Consider the following 23002-nt stretch of genomic DNA (forward strand, 5'->3'; position numbering starts at 1 on the left):
CATTTTTTAACGTTATAACATTTTACAGAATTTCTTTAACAAATATTTTGAAAAGCAATTTGAGAAAATTTGTGGAAAACATGGCAATAGTGCAAGACAGGAAAATGCAAATAAATGTACAATTAAAATGGAAAAATAAAATATAGAAATGGCCTAACTTAGACCTACAGATTCACTATAGGCTTGTTTAAATTGAATAGGCTAAACGTCTGTACTTATTGCTTCTTGTAATGGTTGGTAGTGAAAAATGAACATAACCCACATTGCACATGTACGAATTCTAAGATTATATTCTTTCTACTATATATTCTTTCACAATAATAGCACTGTCACTCTAAATATAAATATCATAGTGAAGATTCATATTGCTTAATATACACAACTATTCAGCTTACCTAAAACAAATTACACAAGATTTACACACATTAAGGATCAATACTACAAAAATTCTCCTATTTGTATTATATTTTATTCATTTCTGACATGTTGTTATAATAAAGAATATGTTTATCAACAATGAAGTAACATGGAGAAAGCTATAATGGCAGTCATGCAAGAAGACCTGCATTTCTACGCGTGAACTAACTTCAATTATAATATAAATACATTGACAATACAGTAAAACGTAATTGCCAGACGTAACATCACCTTAATAATCGGTCACTATCATTCCTAAAATAATTTTTCTTGAAAAGCCGCACACATTCCTGAGCAAGAGTAGCAAAAGTTACGGTCAGGGATACTATTATTCGAGTCCTGACACCTCTCGTTAGAAATTAATGACTTTGCAACTTTTAAAACTAATATTCCCTGCTTCCAGAACCACAAACATGCCTTCAAATACCAATTAGGACAATTAATTGCAATATATTGCTACTATATTCCGTAAATTTTGCAGAGAAATATGTTTGAAAGTAAAACCCGTACCTGTTTATCGTCGCTTTTAGGTGCAGTGGCATTCACTTCAAGGTCCTCCGTTGTTCCTGAGTTAACTTTAGACGAGTCTGATAAACTGCTGTCGCCGCTTTTACTACACGATTTATCAGGTGCCTTGGGTTCGTTGCCTTGTTCAGGCCATGGTGCCATCTTGAATGTCAGGGGGTCCTGAGTCTGCTGATTGGCTACAGGTAAAACACGCTGCCTCACGCATGCGTGCAATTATTACACAAGAGTTTTACAACACATTACACAAACATTCCACATTTTTAATATATTACAACGTCATTATATTTATAAGCATTGTGCCATTTGTAAGATGAAAGCACCCGACATTAGAAAAAAATTGATACAGCACTATCGACGTTAAAATCGATTACTTCTAAACTCGATAGGTTATTAATTGAAATGTCGATAAATACTTCTGAAACAATTTTGCATATAACTTCTCACAAAAACGAGTGTCTATAGTGAATTGTAACGAAACATACCAATACCAGTTACGGAATATGACGTTCATGCAGTCTATTTGTTGATAGTATTAAACCTGAGTGACCTTTACAATTGATCAATAAAAACAAGCGATACTTCAGTGATTCGATCTATATCGATACAACTTCTATCTTCGATATACAGACACTTTTTTGGAGATTTGACGGTACAGTGGAGTCTTATTTAGGTGTAATTTTCTCGATTTATGTAGGCTTAGTTCATGTTTTGGTGAATGAAAAGTGTTAATTTTAGATCAGTTTTCGTTAATGAACGATATATTATATTAATCAATATTCTTTGGTAATCCCAAGAGACGATAAAAGTGTATCGATAACAGGTGATATGGTAACGCCATCTCTTGGTCAATAATTTGGTCGGAATTTCAACTTGTGGAGCGCGAAACACCCATTCCCAAAATAATAAAATCATTACATTTTATTTAAGTTAATTGGGTGTTTTATTTAAAATTATCCTTGTAGATTTTATACTCCTATTACTTCTCATAAAATTATGTATGGTTCATTTAAATATATTTCAAGTTAAAACTGTTTTTGAGGTTAGGATTTTTGGTACATGGAGATTATTGTGCTGCGGGACTTCACTCCGTGGCTCGCGCGGCATTTGCCGGTAGGTTATCAGCGTCTGTCTTGCATTTCATACGCGCTCCGTCCCACAGCGTAATAACCTCCCGTTATATACTGGTACTGTACAATTGTACATATACAGTGGAATCCCTCCGTTGGAATCTTCTGTTATGGAAACTTCTAATTTGGAAAATTTACTGACTCCTCCCACTACTGGAACACCACTAAATATGTTACTGACAAGGCGATCACTTTGCTCATGCTCGACGTTGACATCAAAGGATACAGTAAAGAAGAAGAAGAAGAAGAAGAAGAAGAAGAAGAAAAATTCATTTTCAGTTATACATGAAAATACAAACTTAATGCCCAAGAATTATTTTAGCATCTAAGGTACTTACACATACAAATATGAGAAAATTTTTTAATAACACAAATATAAGAGTAAATAATTACAGTGGTAATTCCCCTAAATAAAATAATAGTTTTAACATTAACGACAAAAGTATTTTTAAGTCATTTAGACTGATAGCCTTTCATAATAAGTTACATTTTACTCAGACAAAAAATTAAGTTGAAAATTGTGAATCTGCTGTGTGGTCCCTCCAACGCTTAAGACAAGTACATCATCCTCAGTAATACATAGTATTAAAACAGTAAATAGTATTTATACTCACCCTGTTGCTTACGGCCCTTCCTCTGTCTACAAGTCACTGAGTTTATTGCTCGGAAATGATTGCATTGCCGAGGTAGGGGGCAGGCACAGAAGGCCAATAAAGTAGTACACAGTACGTACAAATGTATTAAATGGCCTTTGATTGGCTAATAGTTTTTACCCCCATTTATGAACAACGAAGGGACTCCACTGTATTTACAGAGACCACTGCCCTACCAAATAGTTCAGACTTGAATCACCATATAATAATAATAATTTATTTTATTTATTTATTTATTTATTTAATGTGCTGTACAACAGCCAGTGGCCAATTACAGTTCAGCACAAATATAACAAAAACAAAAAACAAAAATAATTATTACACATAAATATAATTACAATTAATTACAATAATGACGATGAATGGATAACTAAGAATACCATGAGACAATGTTAATTGAGTATAATGCCTAAAATAATACATAAATGATAAATCGTTGCCAAGAGCAAACAAAGTCTATACATTGAAGGGATCGAATTCGCAGCCATGCATGTTGGCATTTTTAATGCATCTGGAGACTGGTGAAAGAAATTTCGAATTTCTAATATAGAAAAGTTTGTGGGCTCTCATATCTTTTGTTGGAATACGTAAGGTAATATTGTTTAAGAAAGAGTCACAGGATATATCACCTTTGAGGACTTTACAAAAGAACAGATAATCTAGCTCATGGCGTCTAGCATATAGATTTTGACAATTAAAATATTCACATTTTCTCTCATAACTATACCCGGAATAATAATAATAGTAATAATAATAATAATAATAATAATAATAATAATAATAATGAGCCATGATACTGGAATGGTGTCTTTTGGACTGCATTTTAAAACTTACTTTATAGGCTAATTCTTACATCTCTCAAATTACTGTAACATGAAGAAAGGCTGTATTTCAGTAGGGAAAAACTCCATCACCCTACTAGGAAAGGTTTATTGAAGATTATGTAAAATTTGAAGTAAAAAAAAAATTCTTTGGACAGGCTTTCTCCTAATATGTAGATTTCACATGCCATCTAGTTCCATTATTGTTATGCTATCTTAACGATTTTGATAAATGGCAATTATAGTTTAACACCTAGTCATTAAATAGTGACCAAAAATGATTAGAAAGCTAATATTCAGCCCATATTGCAGTGCTGTCAATGCTGAATGGCATTCTCGGGATTTATATTATGTGTCAAACAAGGATGTCCTCTCTCACCTCTCTTATTCATTATTTATGTGAATGCAATAGTACGGGAATTTAGAAACTCAAGATATGGTTATATAACTAATATATAGGTATAGGTAATAATAATAATAATAATCATAATATAATAATAATAATAATAATAATAATAATAATAATAATCTGTGGCACCACAGCCCTTGAAGGCCCCAGACCGACCAGCCAGCTGCTGGCCTCACGTTCACATGCCAAAGTAGAGATGAACGATCATCCAACCAGAATGGAGGTATTATGTGGTTAGCACGATGATCTCCTCAGCCGTTATAGCTGGCTTTCGCAACTGGATTTGGGTATCAGTCCCATACACTGGCCGAAATTTCATGAGAAAAATTCCCCCCCCCCCCCATGAGGACTCGAATCAGCGCGCATTCCGTAATGCGAGTCCTGGGCAGGATGCCTTAGACCATGACGTAATGGTCATATAACTATAAATCGAAATATGTGTCTGGATGTACTGACTTTTGCAGATGATTTGGTTTTGCTAACCACTTCAGAAGATGATTTATAACTATAAATCGAAATTTGTGTCTGGATGTACTGACTTTTGCAGATGATTTGGTTTTACTAACCACTTCAGAAGATGATTTACAACGATCAGTCTATAGTTTAAAATTAATAGCTCATAAATATCGCATGGAAATATCCATGGAAGAAACAAAAATAATGGCATTCTGCGGCAAAGAGCCTGTACGAAGCAAAATTTGTATAAATGGTAACAATGTAGAAAGGATGTAAGAGTAATGGAACAGAGAAAAATTCTCTCCGGCGCCGGGATTTGAACCCGGGTTTTCAGCTCTAAGTGCTGATGCTTTATCCACTAAGCCACACCGGATACCACCCCGGCGTCGGACAGAATCGTCTCAGATTGTTCCAACTCTTGGGTTCCCTCTAATGGCCGCCCTCTGCACTACGTCATAGATGTCTATGAACGTAGGACTGAAGTCCACACATGTGCTGAGGTGCACTCGTTATGAGTGACTACTTGGCCAGGATCTGACGGAATAAGTGCCGTCTTAAATCACGAAGTGATTTATGCATATCATATATATTATTTTAATGTACCGAAGTACATATGATATTTCCATGCAGATATTCTGCGTCATCATACGATGTAAGAGTAATGGAACGAAGAAAAATTCTCTCCGGCGCCGGGATTTGAACCCGGGTTTTCAGCTCTACGTGCTGATGCTTTATCCACTAAGCCACACCGGATACCACCCCGGCGTCGGACAGAATCGTCTCAGATTAAGCTCCAACTCTTGGGTTCTGCATGGAAATATCATATGTACTTCGGTACATTAAAATAATATAAACGTAGAAAAGGTTAATGAATTCAATTATCTTGGTTTCAAGCTTTCCTTTCTACCTCATCTAGATATCTCACAAAAAATTTTTTAAATTCAATAAATCTGCAGGTATTGTCAACAGTATAATGAAAACCTTTAGTCCAGAAACATATGTGCATTCGTCTGTACAAGACCTTAGCAAGACCTGTGCTCTGTTATGGCAGCAAAGCTTGGATCTTATGAAAAAGCGATGAAAATAGAATTACTGCCATGAAATGAAGTTTATGTGCAGAACAGCAGGATACACTAAATGGGATCATAAAAGAAATGAAGACATCCTACAAAAACTGTATATTCATCAATATCAAGACAACTAGCTTCACCATGTCAAGCATATGCCCAGAACAAGGATTCCTCGAGCAATCTTGAACTACAGATCAACAGGGAGAAGATCCTTGGGTTGCCCTGTGAAGAGATGGCGGGAAAACTTTTATAGACCAGAACAGTCCTCCAAGGACTATCACCTGTTAGGAAGATGATATTATGTAGTATATTGACTGTAGCATAATAGAAACCATGATAGTTCATATAATATAAAAATTTTTTTTTTGTTGCAGTGGCAGGGACCGTTAACTTGCTGTTTTTTTCCCTGAATCTACAAGCGTGGTTCATAGTAGATGATGATGATGATGAAGAATTGTTGGGATGTCACAAGAGAATCAGAGTGCCCGGAGAAAACACCTGTTTTTTCTGCTTGCACAACAGAAGTTATAAATTACTTAGGGTAGATTAACCGGGATTTGAACCCTGGCTGCCTGGCTTATGAGCCCAGCACTGTAACACTGAGCCACTCTGGCAATCCTTATTATAAAAACTATGTGGGCAATTTGACAGTATTCAAGTTTAATGCCGACATTCCAATAACTTTTACTTTTAACTTATCTGTCATAGAATGCAATGAAAAGTGTTTCTATAATGGACTACCGAGTTAATCTTATTTGTAAATAAATGGTCGACACAATGTTAATCCAACCATACATCACATTACAGCTACTTACACATCAGTCATATAAGGCAATGTACAATAGTTTTCAATGCGATTGCAGCTTATATTCTCTGCCTTTTTTTATTACCTTTCAACTTCGCGCATATATAAAAATACACGAAAAGCAGAAACAACTTCGACAGTAATTTTATTGCACCACATTAACAACCATCTATGCTCCCTCAACTTCAATAATTGTAAACATAATATGCAGGAATAGTTGTGTGTATGCAAGTATAAAAGGAACAGTTGACAACAAAAAAGAAAATGGACAGAAAATGTTTCTTTGTGTCATTAAGACTTAGAGATTTATATGAATAAATATTAAATCATTCTTTGCTTCATTTACAGATCTTACTTGGACATATTTTCTCCAAAATGACTTCGGAAAATATTTTCTTGTTTGTACCAAATATCATAGGTAAGCTGCTGCTTCTTCTGTTTCTACCATTTAACAAAATAGTTATTTTGTATTAAGAATAAAGTGGTATATTTTGCATGAGTATACCTTTAATACTCATAAGTAACTTACATTAATTTTTCATTTCAGGTTATAGTAGGATCGTTTTAGCACTTATATCATTTTATTACATGCCAACTAATTATGTAGTGTCTTGTTGGTGTTACATAATCAGTGGCTTACTAGATGCATTTGACGGTCATGCTGCTCGTTACTTCAACCAAAGTAAGTATCATAGTCAACTTTGTAATATTAAAAAATATTGTAAGCTAATATAATCTAACTTGTAGTGAAGATGAAATGTTTACTTATTTATATAGGCATATAACAAAGACATTTTCACCCCTCTTAGAATGGAAGCTTCGGAAATTCTTTATTTCTTTGTCCTGTTTGTTTGTTTTTGTTCTTTTTTTTTAAATTCTGAGCTATCTTAATTCATCAGACACATAAATGAATGCTCGTGATGCCATACATTGTTCTGATGAGTAAACTATGATTGCTGCATTTAAGAATGACTTGATTAATTAAATAAGCAGGAGATTTGTATAGTTTACCAAATCCATTTTCTTATACTGAGTATACATCATTACGACATTTAAAATTAAAAATGTCTTTATTATTACTAATTTCAAATGCAAATCTGAAAAGCTGAAAATGGTATTTGAAGTCCATGTCATTGTAAGGTGACACAGCAATCTTAATGTAATTCTAGTTGCTGGTATAAACTTTTCATCTATTAATTAAATAAAATAAATATATATATCATTCTTGCTTTTAGAAATAGTTTCTGATTTTGATGAACAATTTAACTCTGTGACAGAAAAATAATTTTATTTTCAATAACATCTGAACACATTCTTTATTTGGTATTAACCTCATTAACATACTTCTATCATTTGCAAGTTATCTATTAAGTGAAACATGGGGTAATCTATTACAAACTTCGCATCTGCTTCAGAGTAATCAGACTAAAAAAATCTGATGGACATCGATTAATTAAAAAAATTCTCAGTGAGCACTGATGAATTCTTGCTAAGAATGATTTTATGATGAATTCAAATGGCCAAATTTGTATTCATCATATGATTATGATTTTGCACAATTACAGAATAGGCCTATGCAAAAATAACCTTGTGCTTTTTTTTTTGTCCCCCCCTCTCTCCCTTAATAATCGAAAGCAACCATATGGGGGGGAGGAAATATTTCTTGTCAGCATTTCAAAATATACTTCACAAAAAGTGGGTTCAAAATAAATTAATACAAATCCAGCATGGATTCATTCTACAAATCACGAAGGCTTACAGAACCATATCGACAGACGCAGTCCTAGTGATCACGGGTATACCACCATTGTTTTTAACAGCCATTGCTAAAGCTGAAATCTCTAACGTGAAAAGAAATGGGATATTTATAGAACAAGAATCATATCTTGAGGTGGAAAAAAGAGCACATTTTCAGTTAACTGGTCATCCGAAAGATTTTCAGCGTGCATCAAATACATGTACAGATCGACATGAATACAACATCTATACTGACGGCTCTCAGTTGCAAAAGGAGAACGACGTCACCTTGGTGGGCTGTGCTTTTGTTACCTACTACAACACTACTGAAGTCCACTCTGACACGTTCTGCCTGGCGCCCATGTGCTCCGTGTTCCAAGCAGAACTCTTTGCCATCTTGCAAGCAGTGAAATGGAGCATTACCAACAGGATTGACTCATGTATTCACAGCGACTCTCAATCTGCCTTACAAACCATTGACGATAAATACAACTTGCATTCCATAGCCGTCGAAATTAGATCCCTAATACTTAAATTTGAAGGTCGTATTTGCTTAATGTGGGTGCGCGGCCACACAGGTACTGAAGGAAACGAAAGAGCGGATACATTAGCGAAGCAAGCAGCCTCAACCAACTCAGAATATAAATATTCCACCTGTCCTATTTCATACATTAAGCAGAAGATCAAGCACACAACTACACTCAAGTGGAATACATACTGGAACTCTAGTGTTAAAGGCTCTGTGACCAAGAAATTATTCTTTCCCAATGTACAAGACAGATTATGTTGCAGCCAGTTCTCAACCGACTTCTTTTACACTCAATTTATGACCGGCCATGGAAAATTCGGTTCCTACTTTGAAAGATTTAGGATCAAAAGTGCAGAAAAATCTCTGTGCATATGCAAAGAGAATCAGACTGTTGAACATTTGATTTTTCACTGTCCAGTGTTCGAAAGGAAAAGACACTTTTTAAGATATCATATCTCGGACTGCAATTTAAATTACTGCGCACCCCTTTACCATTTTCTTAGAAAAAAATGTTGTTACAAACAATTCACATAGTTTATACACCACATCCACGCAAGACTGTAGCTATTAATTGTATGTAAATTAATGATGATGTAAAATCCTAATGCACTATGTAAAACAAGGTGTCTATCTTTGGGACATAATAATAGTAATAACAACAATAACTATGTTTGTATTATAGATTTTACTATTGTTCAGTATTTGATGACAGGTATATAGTTTGTAACCATAAGTAATTTCGTTTTTATTTTTTTACTATCGCAAACCAACTAGATAATAGGTGATTTATTTGTAACTAAGCCAATTCTGTGCATTATCTCATTACTATTGCCTAAAATTATGTATAAAATCACAAGTTAATGCAATAATCTTGCAATTTCTCTACACCTTCGATTATAATTTCTAATTTTATTTCATTTTGTTTAACTGAAAGTAATTATTGCATAATGTATTTATTATTGTTTACTGTCTCTTAATTAGTGTATTTATATTATAACTATGATTCAGACCTACTATTAATTCTTTAAAATTGTGTATTATCACTACATAATGTATTTCACATGTAACAAACTACAACCCTAATATACCAAAGGTAAAATAGGGTTTCAATATTTGGATAACAATAATAATAATAATTATTTATGTTGAAATAATATCTTTATCGCAAGGTTCATTAATCTGAAGTGTTATAACTTGTCAGAATGTAAACATTTTGTATAATGATAAATAAACAAAATTAGAGTACACAAACTCCTATTGAAGCCATACTTCTATTAGAAGAATTCGTTACCCAGGTGATAGAATGGTAGTAGAATAGATAATGGTTAATAAAGATGAATATAGCCCTTTCATTGAAGGACAAGAAGTGTCATAAAACTATAATAAAATATATCAGATTCACTTCCCTTTCAAAGGAAGCCATGCTCAGGTAGGGTAGAATGCACGAATCTAGAGTTTAATGATGTGACATGAGAAAGGGCAACATTTCTGTGAGTATAAATGGTATATTCTGTAGTCCATGGCGATTGAATGGTTACCCTGATATCCAGTAGATTTAAGATTCAGAGATTTTCAACCCAGCTGAGGGTGATGAAATTTTAAGGACAACATACATTTTTAGCGTGTTTCCTCTGGAAGCGAAATAAAACTGAGGTCACGTGATGGAAGATTTCTGGCATGTAAAATCTCAGTACTTGAGTGAGAAGACTTTAGAAAAAAATTATCACGCCAGCCAACAAATTTCATAATGTAATGTTTGGTACTTTATTCAGGTACCAAATTTGGCGCCATGTTGGACCAGCTGACAGATCGTTGTGGTACCATGTGCCTTCTGGTAACTTTGAGCTACTTCTATCCACGTTACATGTTTCTGTTCCAACTGAGCATGACCATAGATATTGCTTGTCATTGGATATATCTACACACGTAAGATATTTAAATTTTTAGGCATGTTAGCTTAATATGATTGTAGAAAAGATATTAATTATATATACATTTCAGAATTAAGTGAAATTATGAGGTAGCAGGACAATTACAACAAAAATGCTTTACACAATTATATGACATCGTCATCATCCTTTGTGTGTTAAGAATGTATTCTTATAGCAGTCTACATTTGTTCAATTCAGCGTGCCTTTGGACGTCTTATATTTCTTTTATCCAGTTAAGTTCTCATAGTATATCATGTAAGTCAGATATTTTAAATTCATGTATACATTTTCCTGTATCCTACAACATTTTTTAAATTTAATTTAATTTGTTTCGAGTTTGTTTTTGTTTCTCCAATTTCTTTATACTTCACTCCCGTATAATAAATTTCGTTATAGGCATTACCATACAAAACTTTAAACTTTCTATACAAAGATGTTGAGTGAAGTATACACACATTGCAAAATTAAATGGTTCAGTAAGATAATGAGCTCTACTCCAAGTTTTTTTTTTTTTTTTTTTGGTTATTTAACCACGCTGTATTAACTATTCGATTATTTAGAGTCAATGGAATTGTTCGTATCGAGTGGTATTTGGCGAGAAGAAGCCGAAGATTCGACATAGTTTATCTGACATTCGCCTTACAATTTGTGAAAACCTCGGAAAAAATCCAACCAGGTAATCTCCCAAGCTAGAATCGAACCTACAGCCAATCACATCTCCAGATCAACAGACAAACACCTCTGCCGAACCCTGAACCTCCCGAATACAAAACAGCTCATTACTCCACCATGCTGTAGTACAGCAGTAGAGTAGTAGTCCTAGTCCACTTAATTTATTCTCTGCTTTGTCCATCAGATGTCTCTACAGTCTATTATACAATGGGCTGCAGATACATTGTTCACAAAGCAGGGAACTTTGTGGGCCAGAAATATAGTTGGACAATAAATTGTGCCTGGAGGCTTTACATACCGGTACATCAGTAGTTAATATCCAATTTTCGATGACTGTAGGAGTCTGCTCCAAGGGAAGACAAGTCATAAGTTCATCGATCTGGCTGAGAACCCTGTGATGCATCTGTACTATACATCCCGACCTCTTCTTTTCTTCATGTGTGCGGGTAATGAGGCATTCTATGCGGCTCTATACCTCCTCTATTTCACAGAAGGACCTGTAGGTGAGTAGACCACTTACACAACTGTGACTCACTGAAATAATTGTGTCAGTTTTTCTTGGAGAATTCTTATTTTTCCTGCCCCATTTACACTATTTTTCATTCAGTCTTCTTCCATGAAATTAAACAGTTGAACAAAGTTAGTCATTATCTAAATTGACGGAAAGAAAATGAAGGAAGCTATAATATAAAATGTGCAAAATACTCCATTATTTCCAATACCATTCATAATTCTGAAAATCAAAACAAGAAAGGAAATAAGGATGAAATACTTGCACAGGACAGCCACTGTATATCTAGTACAAAGTTGAGACATGAATCATCCAATAATGATACGAAGTTTTTTGAGTATTTGTACTGTGCCCTAGATTAAGAAAGATTCAATGTTTCAGAGCTACATGTCTGAGAAGAGCTTTTGGTAACGGATTCAACAGATAGGTTTCCCTGCACCCGTTTCTCTACATTCACTGATGATGGAGCTTACATGTAGTCCTGAAACGTTGGCTGTCTCTACAATTAGGATATGGTACAGATGTCCAAAAATCTCATACCACATCACGAAAGTTTCAAGTTAAACTTAGAATAAAAACTGTATGCAATTAGAGTTTATAAAATGAAAATAAATATTAAAACTGTACTTAACCCATAAAAATAACAATACAAGATTGCCTAAATTAGATTATTAGCATAGGCATTTGAGAAAAGGAAAGATTTTTCTGTAGGTTCAGAATAGGTATTCCACCTTATCAGTAAGGTGAAGAAGTACAGAAGATGGTGATTATTATTTCAACATTTAGTTGACCAATAAAATAATCCTGGACTCTTGACCTAATAATATTGAATTCCATTTACAAGGCGAGGGAATAGAGTGACCAACTGCAAAGTGAAAAAAGATGGTAGGGAAAGCTAAACATGAGAACAACAATTTTGAGAGGCACATTTTTTTCTCATTCTTGTTATATCTTTTAATATACATTTTTAAAATTTGAACTACTACTTACCTTGAAAATTATTGTTCACAATAGAGGTTTTCTTAATGAAGTTTTATTTCTTGTTACCTCTAGCACATGCCATAACGTCCTTATCTTTCAGCACTGTTTCTATTGATAAACACACCTTAAACATGCAATTACAAAGTGATGTTCGCTAATTCAAATAAATCCCAATCAACACAGCTGATTTTATACAGCATGAAGTTAGAAACTGTCACTTTCTTAAACAAAAAGACATGCGAGCTGTAGTGTCTACCCATACATATCCAGACAAAAAAAAAAAAATTAAACAGAACAACACTGCAGTAATGATCTGTGTATTTCAGGATCAGACTGTAATATCAACAATAAAAATCGATCAACATGTGAAAGCAAGAGTGATACTTACAACTGTATGCTAGGGGGTAGCACTTATATATCCTAGTATCTGAAATTGAAATGCATACAGTTCTTACAAAACTGAGGGAATAATAGGGCTACTACACAGAAAAAAGTGAGGCAGATGCTGTGCCATGCAGGACACTTCGAAATGCCTTGTACTGTGAGACTTTTCCTAAAAATGACTAACAGAATTGTATTTTGAAGTGGAAGAGAATGAATAGTAAATTTTACCTGGAATTCGATTGTTCAGGTTAGAGTTACCGTATTTCACATACCATAAATATATGGCTTGAATTTTTCATCTCTTCTAAAAGAAACAATACAGAAGATTTTTTAGTGTTGGGCTTTAACCCACGAATCTCCTATGTAACTGCATTAAATACATTTTAATATCTCCATGTATCACTGTTTGTAAATTTGTTAGTGAAACTAATTAAGTTCTTCTGTTGTTGACAGTGGCAGGTGTTGGTATTTTCCGAGTGGTGTGTTACATTTCTGCTCCTGTAGCCATTGTTAAAGCAATGATCTCTCTTCTACATGGGTACGTCGCTTGCAAGAATCTGGGCATCATTGATGTAAAGGAAAGAGAGGCTCAACGTCTGAAGACACAATAGACACATCTGCCTCATGTCAAATGGATATGTTGCAAGTGAGAAAATGTAGAGGAAGAGATTATTGTAACTGTATACTTTCCATATGCCATCACTTAACTGTAATAAAGTTGTATTTATTGTTAATGTAAGTTAGTAGGGAATATCTTAATGTATCTATTATTTTCTATAAGAATCCTTTTAATATTTATTCTGAATTATCACTGTAAAGTGTTTGGGCATTTATCATGAATACCGTATTTCGAGTCTGGATGAATCGTGATACGGTATTTAGCATGTACACTTCAATTGTCTGTTCTATAAGATGTAAAACAGTGACTGCAGTTACAAAATTTCATTGCATTTAATTTATAATTAATTTAAAAATATGTTTTTATTTGACATCATCTCATTTCTTATAATTATCGTAATTAAGAAACAAATAAATGCAACTCTACTAAAAGAACACGAGCAAATCTAAGAATAAGAACATAATTTTCTTCTTTATAAGAATGTTAGAGATTTTATAATGTGCAAAACATAAGTTACGTTTTGATAGCAAATTTAATTAGATGATCAATGATTTGTTAAATGAATACAACCTAAGATTAAGTTTACCTTTTAGTGGAGCTGTAAAACTAATTGCATGAATAATGTTATCCCCTAATTGAGGCATATGTAATCTTTTTGAACACTTCAAATTTCTTACACAGCTTAGTATGTTACTGACTACTTTTGAAATAAGTTATTATTTTGTCTATTATAGTTTAATATATGTTGATAATATATTATGAAAAACAGACATTCCTTAGATATATATACCGTATATAAGTAGAAATATCGACTTGAGGCTCAAGCTTGTTAGATCTTAAGATGGAAATTAATGTATTTACTTTTATATTAATCGTAAGTCTGCTGTACTAAAAAATATACATTTGTGGCAATCTTCAGACTCCAAAGATGTAAAAATTCTTTGCTTCCCTCTCCCCCCACTCTTACTTTCATGTTGTGATGGAAATTCATTACATTAAAATATGCAGTTAGAGAAATCACACTGAGAAATAGACAAGTTCATAATTAATTATTATTTACTACTATTTTATCATTAAATGTTATACAAAGTATACAAGATCTTAAATGCCTAACTAACGATATTTTTACAATCAAACGTTTATATATAATATTATGGATGTTTTTACAGATATTTATTTTTTACTTTTCTCTCCTAATTCTTATTGTTGTGTTTGGGACTTGCAGTCGGAAAAATTGTCAGGAGTGGCTAATGAATTTTCTTCTGAACACAACAGAGAACATTTGTTGTTTGAATGCAAAATAATCATGACTTTGAACTGTCTCGACACACCCTAGTCAATGAGAGATCTACTCGTCTAAGGGAATTAACAATTTAACTTTTTTTTTCCATAGTTCTTTCTGTTTTACTAATCTGATTAGGTTGTCTGAAGTGGTCAGAAATATGTCCAATATTTGAACAGCTGTACATACTTTTCAGATTAGTGCCATATTTAGGCCTATATAATATTTGTCATCCTGTTTTAACTTTTGCCACTCATGTAGTTTGCATGTTATGATTTAATGGATAGAGAGATCTGTAGCATGTATCAGTGTCTAAATTAATATATTATAATCTGAATATTTTCTCTAGTCACATTAAATAGAAAGAAGATATTCAAGGTTTATCTGATTTTGCTTAACAACTGTTAAGCATAACATACACTTCTTAAAAATGTACTTCATATGAATTTTCTAGCCTGTCATAAATGTGAATATTCTCATTTGATGTCTTTGCTAACATTAATGTTAAACTTCTGCAGCAAATGGAAATACAATTTTTGTACAAAATAAATATTCTTCTTTATGATTAACAAGTTTTTATATGAATCTTTTCTAATTCATCTTATTGAATGATTTTACATACTCATGTGTGTGTGTGGTTTGATGTAAAATCTTATTAGATTTGATATAAAATCTTATTACTGGAACCACAATATTATCTGAGAGGTAACTGCAAAACCTGTTTTTAAATTGTGCATTTATTACTTTGATATATTTCATAGCTAATGAAAATATATGGATATATTCATGTATATTATTCAAAGGTGTGTTATAAAATCAAAACATTATAACTATGCATTTTCAGTACTGAAACAGCATGACAAAGGATTTTCAGACAAGGTCACGTCTCAAGAGATTATAAATTTGGTATCCATTAAAAAAAACATAATTTTCCATGCCAGTAATAATAATAATAATAATAATAATAATAATAATCCGTGGCGCTACAGCCCATGAAGGGCCAAGACCTACCAGCCGGCTGCTGGCCTCACAGCCACATGCCGAAGCAGAGGTAGACGTTCCATGTCAGTACTGTCATTTAAACCACTGAAAACCAAATATGATTCATTATGATTTAAATCGAAACTTTTCCAGAGATCACACGAGTTGTTAGAATGAAATATACTCAAATGCAATAAAAAAATACAATAGAACCCTGATTATCCGACTGCCTTTCTCTCACTTAATTTTTTTTTTTTTTTTTTGCTTCAGAAAAATTTGAGGTACCCTACGTTATGTTAGTACGTCTTTTTTGTACAGAGATTTATTACAAGCCTTTACTGTTAGCAGGAATGCTGTCGTTGCTGAGAACAGAAACAATAACTTTAGGAGGGAATGTTTTTCTCAACTTGTAAAATAGTCACTATCTAACTTCAAAGATATGACCCCAAGAATTTTCACACAATTGCAAACTCATGAACAGATCAGTCATTGTCCTGCTGTTCTAATGAACTGTATAACCTCCATGCAAAGTGTCTTCCACGAATGCCAAAAGAAAATTTATGCTAAGTAGGCCTACCAAAATACGAATAATTAAGCAGTTTGGGAAAGGAGACACTGTGGCTCGTCTAGCTTCAGAATGCGAGATTAGTGTTAGAACTGTGCGGGATTTAATCAAATACAAGAATAAAGTGTTACACATTACTGTACTTTGTATTTATTTGTTATAACTAGCATAACATTCTATAGTTTAGAATGATGACGCCAGTGATTGCAGTACAACAGGAGCTTTTTAAATTACGAAACTTTTAAGTACTGTGTACTTAATTTATGAAAATCTTTTAGGGTATGGATTATCCTATTTTTTTTATTAACCGTTCAGACCACCCCCTTCATTACTACGGATAATAGAGGTTCTACTGTATTCATGTGTCTAATAGGTTTGATATTCATTTTGCTTCAAACATACTGCTTGATTTGAATAATTAAAAAAAAAATGAAATTAATTATGAAGGGCCAGTTTCAAGTTTAGTTTGAAATATGATAGTTAATTGATTTTATCTTCCTAGAAGGGAAGTTACTAAATCTCTGAAATAGAGTATGTACATATTTATGAATTTTCACTTTGTAACATCCAAAGTGGAGGTTCTTAGTAAGGTAAACTACCTATCTCTGTTGAGTATCTGTATTTTATCAGCAGGTTATTTAAAAGCTGTCATACTGTAGTTCCCTGTGGCCAAACATGGATTCTGATATTAGATAGCTGATATGTATGTGTCAGAATTCCATTCTAAGAGAAGCTACAATTTTCAATATACTGTACTGTATTTGTTGTAGTAGTCAATCTTAAAACAATATACAACAAATTAGTACCGGTAAGAAGTTTTTGCTTTCATGTGCCAAATACGAGAATGTTTAGAATGATTTTGTTTTTGTATGCTTTTATGCTGAACAAAAATTAGGTATTTAACCTATCATATTTCTTAAATAACATTCTGGTGTACTTAAGGTTTTTTAATTTGTCGGTTTTGTACGCATTTATTCAGTTTGCCTAAATAACTGTGTCATATGAAAACCACTTTTACAAAATGTAATGTATTTATCTAACAAGAACTTTAAGAGAACATCCCACTAAAATGTAATGTCCTTTTATCAAATGAACCAATTTCAGTCATTTTTTTTTTTTTTTGTATTTGTTACAATGAGATGAAAACCACTTTTACAAAATGTAACATATTTATCTAACAAGAGCTTTAAGAGAACATCCCACTAAAATGTAATGTCCTTTTATCAAATGAACCAATTTCAGTCTTTTTGTTTTTGTGTGTGTATTTATTACAATGAGGTGAAAAGTTATACACATTTTTAGAACTGTTGTTTTATTTTATTTTTAATTAAACTGGATTTCTTTATGATTAAATAAAATGAGAAGGGGAGAAGCAAAACATGATTAGCAGAAAAATATCTATATACAGCAGCTATTTTGTAACATGCACTCTTTTTACATAATATGTAAATATTTTTCCTCCAGCCACCAGTCCTGCATTTAGCATAACATTTTTATATGTTTTAATTCTATTACTGTCATAACTCATAATATATAATGACTTAGGGTGCTATTCATAGACATTTTGCTAGCCCCGCTATGAGCGTGCTAAACTAGCCCCGACTTTGCCAGAGGAGGGACGAATTATTCATATCGCTAACATTTGTTTATGAATATGAAAAATGTTAGTTTCGTTGATCATCCACCGGAAGCCCGCACTAAAAATGTCTATAAATACGGCCCTAAATGTTTTCATATCACATACATATATCTGTAACATGTGACTTTGTAGGAAAACAAGGCATTGCAAGTTATTTGAACTGGAATTTTAACTAGTCACTGGTATATTAGCATATCTGTTTAAATGTATCATAAATTTATTGTATTAATAAATACTTAAATAATACCAGTACACTGCATTCTGTAAATATTATTACAAAGTTCCCATCATCCTTGGTAACATTAAGAATATATGAAGTAGACTATATAAAAAAAAACAAATATGTTGCATAATAGCCTTCAGAAGGCCAAGATCTACTAGCCAATTGTTGATCTTGTCCACATGTCTGAGCAAAGATGAATGATCTTAACATATGGTTAGCATGATGATCCTCCCCAGACATTATAACTGGCGAGCAAAATGCCTTATGCTACTCACTGCAGCTCTCCAAATTCGTCATGATATGAACATTGATATCTGGCTGGCTGCCTTTACAAGAGCCGGACCTGGGATGGATCTCATACTTAGGCACATTTTGGTCCATTGTGCGCCCTATACATGCGATGGGCTGGGTGGCATTCGTGAATCTGTTGACAAGTGGATCATCATGCTTCAGCCCCTGACAGAATCAGGTCCCAGACGAGTAGCCTGATAAGCCCCAGGGGCTCAGGACCCCTAAAGCTCTTCCTAATCAGCCGACATCAGCTGGGTCTTCATGCCTCAGCCCCTGATAGAGCCAGGTGCCACCGGCATGGCTCAGTCGGTTAAGCAGCTTGCCTGCCGGTCTGAAGTTGCGTTCAGGTGCGGGTTCGATTCCCGCTTGGGCTGATTACCTGGTTGAGTTTTTCCGAGGTTTTCCTCAACCGTAATGTGAATGCAAGGTAATCTATGGCGAATCCTCGGCTCATCTCGCTATCACCAATCTCATCGATGCTAAATAACCTAGTAGTTGATATAGCGTCGTTAAATAACCAACTAAAATTTAAAAAAAAAATAGAGCCAGGTCCTGTCCAAACTAGTGTCATGTCTTATAGGCACTATGTTCCATTGAAGTTTGTTGAGTATGGTGAAGTTCGATATTCGCTCTGCAGAAGGAAGCCTGTCATGTTAGTCCGTGTTGAGTATTGTAACTGAGATTAGTGTTATTTTTACTTTATTGAATTGCATAACATAACAGTTGGCACTAATACAGAATGGGGGAACCATATACAAAAAGTGAAATGATCGATATGATCTTGATTTACGGTGAAGTAAGAAACAATTCTGCTGCTGCTCGCATCTACGCTGGAAGTTTTCCTGCCCAACGACACCCTACTCCAAAAACATTTGTAGCAGTGGAACGTCGCTGTGAGACTTCATTTGGATGAACAGTTCCCAGGCACATAATAGATTGAACGCATTGGGCCTATTGCATGGCCAGTGCAATCACCTGATCTCACTCCCTGCGACTTTTCGTTGTGGAGCCACATGAAAGGACTAGTTTACTCCCAACAATATGCTACGAGACAGCATCTGTTGAATGCAATCATGGCTGCAGGAAATACAGTCTGGGATACACCTAATATCTTCATGGCAAAAGAGGGCGGAATTGTGTTGTGAAGATAATGGTGGACATTTCGAACATGCAATGTCAATAAACATCCTCTAAGAAAGTACCTGTTGTTTGTATTTCTAAACTGTTCCCATAACGAAGCTGTCACGACCAAAAATGTGTATGACAAAATATGTATGTTTTGGTGTATAAAGTATTCAAATACTTTATAGTACATACTTACGACTCACCCTGTTTGTGTGTGTGTCTCTCTCTCTCTCTCTCAAAGCAAAATACAAGATTTTACACATATCCACATTATTATAGAGGTGCATTTTGTGTTGTGTGTTTTTATATTGTAATAGTAATAACATTATACTCACTTTGTCATTCTTATATCATTGGAATAAAAAACAATCCAATCACAATTAAATTCTTAAATGCTGTAAATAAATAATATTAATATATGACATGAGCTTCGATTTCGGGAATTCACTTGCAAACTATTTCGTTTGTCTATGAAATTATTTTCACATGCCAGCACCATTAATTTATTTGAAATCATATGGGAATTATATTACTCCTGTGTATTGTATACAAAATAATATGATCAGAAAGATACCTGAACAGGATACATATGAGAGAAGAAATACATAGCAATTTTTAATTTGCACTACTAAAGTTATAATGCACAGCAACAGCAGTTTGAAAGCTTACATTAATTTTATAGATTTAAGATGAGATATAAAACAATGGTACAAATTATGGAGGGGGATGGGGGAGGGAATCGATCTGTGACGTAATTAGAGACTCTTCTCTTCATATCTATAGCCGTGTGAAAGTTAGAAAAGTATACAACTGAAATACAATTTACTGAGATTGAATTCTTGTGAGAAGATAAAATACCAACAAAATTTTATTCTAAACCTGTAGGAAGACATTAGAAACGAGTTAAAATAAATCAACTGGATAGCAAAAGCACAGAAATATAGAAATAAACAGAGGACAATATCAAGCTGAGAAACTACACAATTCTAGAGTCTATGAACCAATGAACAACAAAATCCTGGAAGATCATGAGAAACAACCAAAATAAACATTATGCCTACTTTGTGAAGAAGGAAAATTAACGGAACTGTTAAAATGAAAAGAAAAAGAAAATAATGATGAATTGGAATACAATGAGGGTAAGGAAAGGAATTATCTATCTATTGTAAAATCACATTTTGGAATTCCAAGTGTTTATTATTTTCAGCATAAGAGATGGGTGCATTCAATGCCCTTTTTTAAGACACAAATCCCATGTCAGGTCAAAGTAAGGAACATTATACAAGGCTCCACTCAAATTCATTGAAATACCTTTTGTAGCAGATACAATTTTTGGTGTTAAAAAAACTGCACTCAATTATTCTATCATTACATTGAATACAATTCTTGGACTGAACAAACTCAACCCTCTTCCTACCACTACATTAAATACGAATTAAATAATATATTAGCTGCCATTTTTCTTTTCTCAGTAAGTCTGTTTCCAGCAAAAAATTGTTGATTATTATTCTTTTATATTTCTTAAAAGTACCGTAATAAAATTATGCAGCAGTTTCAAGGATCTGGTGTCATTCTGCTGAACTAAAACAACATGAGGTAGTCACTGTTTACTTACGGCATGTTTTTATATTCTTTTGGGACTAACATACTTATCTGGTGAGGTATTTCTGACATCATACACGGATAATATTATTTACAAAATAAAATTACATCATACAAATTCATCCGTTTGAAACTAACATGACAATAAGTGATTCAGACATCTGTTATCACTCCTCACAATTTGGTCAAGAAAATCCAAATGTTCCTTGCACATTAATATAATTACCAACAAACAAGTGGCTCTGCTTGCACCAATTGCAAATTGACTGCAATAGTTCTTTAATGGAAATGTCATCTATTTCAATATAATTACATCATAACAATGTATCATACTGAAGTGCATATCAAAAACTTCAGATACTGACAGTATTGTCTTTGTATATCATACACTTCAACCACGACTACAAATTGATTAGTATCTCTTTCAAACTTCTCGTAAACATTTTTTTTAGTAATCACAGAAGGAATTCATCCGCAGGAAAATAGTTACATATTTTACTGCTAAATTACTTCATTTAATGAAATCTTATGCAAATGTTCCTCACCCAACTTGATATACGAGACATAAAGGGGAGGGGAGAAGGGACATATTACATCTTTCACACAGTAATTTCAGTTCTGCAGAAAGACACCATACCCCTGTTCTAATAACTAGACATTTTTTTTTTTTCAAATTGAAAGTAAGAATTTGGCATCAAACCTTTCACATTTAAAATATTCCGATAAAATAATAAAATTATGGAATATAAATCGTACATACAGTAGTTTCTTATTAACGAGTCTTTATTGATGAATTCATCCTTCTACATTTTCAGTTTAACTTTGTCCCAATTTGTGGGATACCATTTTGACCTTTCTTACCTTTATCTTTAATGTAACTTTACATCGTGAACATTAATGCATTAATGTGTTAATTTATAAAAACATTCAGTATATCAGGTAACAATAAAAATAATTTAAAATAAAAGAATACCAACTGTTCTGAAATTATGGCGCAATCCCTATTAACATTTGAAAACAAAGCTATTATATCCATTTTCCATTCCATAATAGCAGTACCAATAATGTATTAATGTTTAACAAATCTGGTATACCTGTAAAGGTGTAATTTGTACTTCTGTGAAGAAAAAAAACCCACAAGACTCGAGTTTTAAGTCACAACAGTGAAATTTAGACGTAACATCACTACCTTGAAACACGAAAAATAAAAAAATGTAAAAAAAATAAAAATAAAAATAAAAAGAGTCAGTTAAGAAAAATATATATCTCACTGAATATAATGAAAAAATTTATTCAGACATGTAAATCCAAACTGCTCTCTCGCTCTGATCCACAATTTTTCTAGCAGCAAGAGGGTTACGCAATCTTTCTTGTTATTTATTGTATTTTCTTAACCACTGTCAAACCACATTTACTCCATTGTTGCTAGGGCTTACAATACCATTCAATAACTTAATACTGATATTACAGCACTTCTAATTTATGGAACTGAAAGACTGGTATTTATCCAGTATTCTAAAAAGAAATATTTCTCTCAATAAAACTTGATGAAAATTTGATGTAATGAAGTAAAACTAAAAGTTTATTAACTAAATTTATATTTGAAATAAAACTTTGATTTGAATTGTGTGACTTCAGGAACTT

The 23002-nt window shown here is 33.2% G+C and overlaps 2 protein-coding genes across 13 annotated transcripts in view; one reads left to right on the forward strand and one right to left on the reverse strand.

Annotated features, from left to right (window-relative positions):
• Window positions 1-1086, reverse strand: part of LOC138706247 (uncharacterized) — a 166977-nt gene extending 165891 nt beyond the window's left edge. For all 7 annotated transcript variants that reach the window (XM_069835313.1, XM_069835312.1, XM_069835309.1 and 4 more), the window contains exon 1: window positions 928-1086. In XM_069835313.1, coding sequence (XP_069691414.1) covers window positions 928-1086 — 159 coding nt within the window. The remainder of the gene's footprint in view (window positions 1-927) is intronic.
• On the forward strand, window positions 994-18376 carry Pis (phosphatidylinositol synthase). 6 transcript variants are annotated; one of them, XM_069835315.1, is made up of 6 exons: window positions 994-1127; window positions 6635-6704; window positions 6834-6968; window positions 10325-10478; window positions 11495-11658; window positions 13485-18376. In XM_069835315.1, the coding sequence occupies exons 1-6, from the start codon at window positions 1092-1094 to the stop codon at window positions 13640-13642; spliced, it is 717 nt and encodes a 238-aa protein (XP_069691416.1). In that variant the 5' UTR covers window positions 994-1091; the 3' UTR covers window positions 13643-18376. The 6 variants fall into 6 exon arrangements, with proteins under 6 accessions (XP_069691416.1, XP_069691417.1, XP_069691420.1 ...); XM_069835316.1 differs by lacking the exon at window positions 994-1127 and adding an exon at window positions 1464-1594; XM_069835319.1 differs by lacking the exon at window positions 994-1127 and adding an exon at window positions 1620-1765.
• Window positions 18377-23002: the final 4626 nt, after the last annotated feature.

This window comes from Periplaneta americana, chromosome 9, assembly GCF_040183065.1.
Source record: "Periplaneta americana isolate PAMFEO1 chromosome 9, P.americana_PAMFEO1_priV1, whole genome shotgun sequence".
NCBI classification, from domain to species: domain Eukaryota; kingdom Metazoa; phylum Arthropoda; class Insecta; order Blattodea; family Blattidae; genus Periplaneta; species Periplaneta americana.